Source organism: Gossypium arboreum, chromosome 6 (genome assembly GCF_025698485.1).
Source record: "Gossypium arboreum isolate Shixiya-1 chromosome 6, ASM2569848v2, whole genome shotgun sequence".
Taxonomy (NCBI): Eukaryota; Viridiplantae; Streptophyta; class Magnoliopsida; order Malvales; family Malvaceae; genus Gossypium; species Gossypium arboreum.
In genome coordinates, this window is record NC_069075.1 from 108,825,597 (window position 1) to 108,832,535 (window position 6,939).

General features: G+C 34.0%; 1 protein-coding gene across 1 annotated transcript; it reads right to left on the minus strand.

Annotated features, from left to right (window-relative positions):
• Positions 1-2,596: 2,596 nt before the first annotated feature.
• LOC108486442 (vacuolar-processing enzyme) lies at positions 2,597-6,388 on the minus strand. Its single transcript, XM_017790498.2, has 9 exons — positions 5,953-6,388; positions 5,599-5,763; positions 5,345-5,501; positions 5,125-5,210; positions 4,832-5,031; positions 4,417-4,465; positions 4,001-4,210; positions 3,199-3,405; positions 2,597-3,058 (listed from the first exon to the last, which is right to left on the minus strand). The coding sequence occupies exons 1-9, from the start codon at positions 6,160-6,162 to the stop codon at positions 2,876-2,878; spliced, it is 1,467 nt and encodes a 488-aa protein (XP_017645987.1). The 5' UTR covers positions 6,163-6,388; the 3' UTR covers positions 2,597-2,875.
• Between the last annotated feature and the right edge of the window lie 551 nt (positions 6,389-6,939).

Sequence of the window (6,939 nt, forward strand, 5' to 3'; positions counted from 1 at the left end):
ATATATATTTTTACTTAAATATTCCACATTTAAGAGTCAAGGTAAAAACTCACATGATACTCACCTACTGTAGTTCAAGATCCAGGCTCAACTATCATTCCCAAACTAGCAGCAAAAACTACTTACAAAACATAGGACCACTATTAAAACTCATTTACATACAAATTACTATCATTTTAATCACTGATAACCCCAATTCAAAAACCTTATACTTACAACTTACTATTTATATATCACATGCAGACTTATTCTTTCAAAACATGACTTAAAAAAAAGAATTAGAAAGCACTCTTAAAGAAAGAAGAAGAAGAGCCTCTTTTAGAACCTCTTTCACTCATATATTTGACCCATCCTACTTAGTGGAACTTAACAAGTGTTATACATTTCAGAACTTAACTTTTTTCATGGCCTATAGATTTTGAGAGAAACATAAATGAGAATTCTGAACGAATATTTAACCAGCCAATCTAGTTGGCTCCCAACCAGTTCACTTTACAAACCTAACTAGCACAGTACTTTAGACAAACAAGGCGTACTATACCTTTGGCGTTAACTCATACTATGATTACCCTTTTTTGCTTAAAACAATCTTTTCCTTTGAATAACATAATATATCTGAAATAAAATATTCACTTACTTACACGACGGATACTATACACCCACACATATGCACCAAAAGAAACATATGGACAGATTACATTTCGCCAAATAGATTATTTTGCCACTGAACGCCAAACTTAGGGTGTGACAAGCATTATGACTAAACTCTCCATATTATGTGCGTTACCTTCATATGATCTTTTATCTATTTGAGTTAAATTTGTTTACCCAATATTATCAGATTTTAATTTATGGTAACCATTATATCTTCCTTCATAAAAAAAACTCAATTACTAACTTATAGTAATTAAAATATTTGTCCAAGAAGAGCGACCTATGACCATGTAATGCTCATGAGAGGATATCATTTACCTTTTATCGAGTTATGAATTTCACTACTATAAAGGAAGTCATGTCATGTTACTTTTCTAACAACCATGTAATACCCATGAGAGGATATCATTTATCTTTTACTGGGTATGAATTCCACTACTATAAAAAACGCCATGCCATATAGAAGTTGTATACCCAACATACTAGCTTTTGACTCTTTAGTTATTTGAACTCAGGCTTTTAATACTTCAAAGTATACGAGTCACGCACACATTGTCAACCACTTAGTCAAGATTGAGGCAAATCACATTATGAATTTCACAAGTGAAAAAATCCATAAATGAATCTAGGGCTATTGATACAATGGTACAACAAGGAGGAGATAAGGAAGGGGATATGATGGTCATTACGAAAGTTGGTTCACCCAGTCAGGGTGGAGAGTCGGAGGTTATAAAGATTAAAGAATAGGAGAGTTGGAAACCTAGATACTAGAGGTAAGATAGCAAAATGTAGGCTTGATATCTTTGAAGAGTAGATCTTTTCTTTATCATTCATGGAGGTATTTATAGGCGAGGTTCTTGTGTAAAATGGTGTTAACGTGTTGAAATTGGCATCTAACCATTATTACGGAACACATGAGGTGGATGTCTTTGATAGGACGAGGATGCTTATGATGAGACAAATCTTATCATTCATTCAATACAGTAATATAGAGCAATTGAGCCCATATGGATTTGGTGACCAATAATATCACATTCCGATCGAAAGGCCGGGAGCTTGGAGTAATGGGTAGTTCCTACTTGTCCAGATGGTTAGGACGGAAGGTGAAACTTAAGGGTGACCTTCTAATTGGTAACTAGCAGAGTTGTTGTTCTGGTGGCCTTCCGGCTTGCCATGTGTCCCTTTTCGAGTAAGGGGTATATCAGGTGTAACAATAACATCTATAAAATAGCCAAATTAATTATAGATTAATGAGATTGTTACCAAAAAATAGATCTATGTTGTTATAGAACGTATCATATTACATATTAAATTAGAGTTAATTTATCATTTTGATATTTATACCACTTTTAGAATGAATTGAGTTTTTTTAACCATATATATTTTTAAAGAAGTTTCAATTATATTAATTAATTAATCAAAATAAATGAGAAAGAACTTATATAATTACAGGGATGAAACTCGGATTTGAAATCTTGAAATGGGTTAATACATTTTTTGGGGTATGAACTTGACAATAGTTTTTACATTAAGGCTTGAATTGTTTCTTTATCCAAGTTAATCATTTAACTAAACAATTGTTCACACATAAAAATCAAACTTTTATTTTTACCCAACAATTATTACCACATGCAGATTTAAAGTTTTTTTCCCAACTTTTTTTTTAAATATAAAAAATTAACTTGAACAAAATAAAAAATCTCAACATAGAAACAATTGTCAAATTCAAAAAAACCAACTTCAACAAAACAAATCACAATATAAAAACAATAGCTAAATCTATATCTCAAATAATGCATTAACCATCTCGAAATTTTCAAATCTCACCTTACAATTTAACCAAAACCTTGATAAAAAAAGATTGAAATCAAAAGTTAAATATAACTTATAATAATATTTTATTACTTATTAACACATTATTATATTTGTAACAATTTAAAGATAATTAAAACAAGCATTTCTTTTCATTTATGATAGTTCAATCATAGATCATTTATATACAAACATCGTCGTGTATTATAGAACACATCCTAAAGCATATTTACATAAATTTAGCAGTCTGGTATTAGAGTTGCTCCTACATAACTTCAGAAATAAGAAACCGCATGAATAATCATCAAAATGCAGCAGCATTCGAACTATTCGGGATATAAGAAAACACAGTAAATCCAAACATAATCCAAGCTTTGGCCGATAATATTTGCCGATTCCAGTGGTATTTTTATGCACTGAACCCTTTCTGAAGAGAGCTCCAACGACCAGTAGGAACGCTGACACAAGCTTGTGCCGATGCCTCGGCCATCTGTTCTGTCTGAATCCTGGCATTGCAGATGTTTGCAAGGGATCGCATGTGTTTCATCCCGTATTGGGCTAGTGATCCACAATGTGTTTCGAAAGTCCTCACCTGTTTTGAAGACAAAAGAAAGGAGTAAGACAAAAGAAAGGAAAGAGGTTGAGGGTGAGGTTGAGGTTGAGGTTGAGGTTGAGGTTGAGGTTGAGGTTGAGGTTGAGGGTGAGGGTGAGGGTGAGGGTGAACAAGTTTACCACTTTCTTGAGGCATTTCCAGTCATCGACAAGAGGTTGGCCAGCTGGTCGAACGGTGTTCAGGACTTCCGAGCCTCTTTCAATTCCAAATAAAAGTTTGCCAATGAGTTTCACACTGTGGTCTATATGCATTCTAAGAGACATGGCTTCAACAAACTGCTTTTGGGCTTCAGTCTTCCTAACAGAGCCTTCAGGTGCCTTGCGATACTGCAAAGTAGGTCAGGGGAACCTCCGAGTTAGATGGGATCTAAAACTAGCATAGAGGCTGCTTTCAAATACACGAAACAACTGTTCATGTTTTACATTCATTCTGAATGAAAGCATTTTAAAGAAAGAGATGCAAAAATTCACAGTATGGGTTCCTTTCAAATTCTGCCACAGCATCAGGCCTAGTTATGCTCCATTAAAAACACATTAGCCGCTTATATGCTTTATAGAGTAGCATCCATCTTGCATTTATTAACACCATAAGGTTTATAATACCCAGGGGTGGATCCAAAGGGTGCTTGATCCCACCTTTGTTAAAATGGAAAAGTTATATTTTGGCCCTTAATCAATACTAATGATTCAATTTAAGCCCTTTTAACACAATTTTTTTAACTTTGTGCCCCCAAAATTTATTATTTTATATCAGCCCCCTAACATGAAAATCCTGACTTCGCCCCTGATAATACCCATGTATTACCGATCTAAGTTGTCATATTCTTCACTTAGTTAAATCAACTCCGAATTACAGATTCTAAGCTAGGGAAGAAGCAATTCTTGTGTTTAATATATAAGTCAAAGGACATAAGACACAAACCTTATACCAAAAATGGACAAGATCAGCATCACGCTGGTTAACAGCTTTTGTAGGTGGCACCAAGGAGTTCTCGTCAACAAAGGTGAAGTTATCATTTGCAGGGTTTGTACCCAAGTATGCAAAGAGACTGTCCTTGCTAAGCCCTACATCACCATATTGCATGACATGAGAGCCATATGCAGAATTACCATTGATAGTCCTCTTTTTCACCTGCAAAAGCCAGCAAAATGAGTCATTGGAGCTCAAATTTGACGGCAAAAGAACTTAGACCTCCCATTTCTGGTTATATTTTTTATATTTCTTAGATCTAAATGGTAATCAATAACTATAATACAAAATGATATTGAAATTTTCATCTTTCTCTTGATAAAATAAATGAAAGGGTTCACGCAAATACACTCTCTTAAAAGCCTTACAAGTTCATATTGCTGGTGCAAAGTCTCTGTCCGCAGATTATGCATGTCACTGCTCAACAGAAACAAAATGTTAGGATTCACACCAACGTATGTAACTCTTTTTTTTTTTTTTAAGGGAAAACTGATTCCTCAGTTTTAAAAGATCTCCTATCCTATTCTAGTCTAGATCATACTAAAAGAATGAAATTTACATGTATAACACCCATTTTGCCTCTGATTTTGTAATTTGTCTACTAACTCCAAAATTCAACAAGGTGCAGCCAGGAAATAAACTGAACTTAACTTATATACAACTTCCCGAAATCTCGTTAAAACAGGTCTAGACAATCAGTTTCAATTTCAAAATAATTGCAGAACCCATATTCCCAAATATAAATGAAAAGGACTTATATGGTGATCATGCTTGAATACCAACCTGTCCTCCATCCAAGCGACACTGTACAAGTCTCCCAAGCAGGTTTCATATTCTGGGGGAGGACTTGGGTACTCTCCGGGACAATAGGTTCCCCAGCTACTCTCTTCCGCATTTGATGCTGTGGTTGCATAGATATTCAACCCCTGAGGAAGAAGACCCTCAAAGATACTACCTGACTCACAAGCTTCAAGATAGAATACCTGCAAAGTTACATGTAGATAAGAAATTAAAAACGGCAGAAAGATGACAAGAAAACACATCCAGAAATCGAAAATTTTAAAACATCAAATTACCATGCTTTTATAATTCCCTGAAGCATGCTTTTTCTTTAAAACCTCAATCAAGTCATCAGCATAAAGATAAGGAAAGGTAGGCATCCCTGGATTAACACAAAAGAAACATTAACAGCTTCAAAAGCAAGTATCAAATACTAGAATCTGCAAATAATAAATACGAAGCTAAGGCACAATCAGAGAGCCATAAAAAAGTAACTGCTAATGAGATATTACTAACCAAGGACACCGGGACCCCCATGGTCAGTGTAGTATATGAAGATATGATCATCGGGGCCACTATCGACAACCTTCCCGCTACCCCCGGTGATAGCAGACTTGTTTCCGAGGAGAGCCGCAAAAAAGTTGTGAACATTAACATCTTCTCCAGTATAGTCCTGCAAAAGGACAACAATTAGGCAACGATTATAATCAGTAATTGTAAAATTAATAATGATTTGTTTTTACAAAAAGAAAAATAAAAAAAGAACAGACCTTTGGGACTCCCTTATAAACATCATCGCCATGAGGATTGTTAATGATAACACCAGGCCTAGGGTTTTCTTCATTGAAAGCGATATCATCGTACATAAAGACAATGATATTTTCCTCTTTCAAACCACCGTTCCTTAGGAGTTGATAAGCATGACAAACATCAGCCTGGAACAATTATCAATAATTTTAACAAATTTAAGACCGATCAAACAACCAATAAGTGAAAAACTTTTTTAATAATTTACTTTGTTGAAGTGGAGTGGAGGTTGACATTAAAAGTTCAATCATAAATATTTTCAAAAAAACTCATGAAAACGATAAAAAAAAAATTGAATTTTAAAGAAAATCTATAACCTGATGCCTGTAATTCCAATATCCATTAGATCCAGCAATCAGGACCGCCCATCTTGTGCCACCAACTTCATCATCATCGCTCCTCCATCGGAAGAACCTTGAAGCTTCCGAAGGTAACCGGAGGACATCACCGGTGATATATCTAGCAGCGGAGACGACGCCGGCGACGAATAGTAGGAGGAGAAACACACCGGTCACGAGAGTGGTCATGATTTGGCCAACAAAAGAAGAAATTGAAGATAATGCAAAATTCAAAGGCTTTGCAGCTAAGTTATTATAAGCATAAATTTAGATATTAGCTATGGCATTGGCGGGCCCAGGAGCCACTTTTATTGATGGAAACTTATGATTGCATCTGGGACGTTCATTTGGGGACCCAAAAAAATTAACGGTTTTGTTCCTTCAAGAGTAAAAAAGAATAACGGTAGTGATGAGAGCGATGAAAAACGGGAGGTGGCCAAGTTGATTTTCGTCGGCTTTTAATGGGACCCGCGGAGTCGAAATGTGTATTACGTAGTTGTCTCTTATTGGTTGCTTTTTTCACGGAAAACGGAAAACTCAAAAACACCCAATTTTCATTTTTATTTTTAAAATAAAATCAATAAATATTCTAATCTAATAAATATTATGAAAATTACTTATACTTAAATTGAATAATGAAAATATATAAAAATAATAAAAATATTTTTGTACTTTTATTATTTATAAACAGTGAAATAGAACGAATTGAATTAGCTTAAGAGTAAAAAAAAAAAATTAAACTCAGCTTAATTTATAAACATTTCTAATTAATTGTCGACTTTTTTAATCATATAAGTGAAGTTAAAATATCATTACATGTCTCTATTATTTATTTTTATTACTTGTATACGTTTTTTAATATTTATTAAATTACATATATATTTTTCCTTTACTGAAAATTTAAACATAAATAACATATTATTTAATATTTAAAATATAAAATTGGACAACATGTTTTGATTGGCT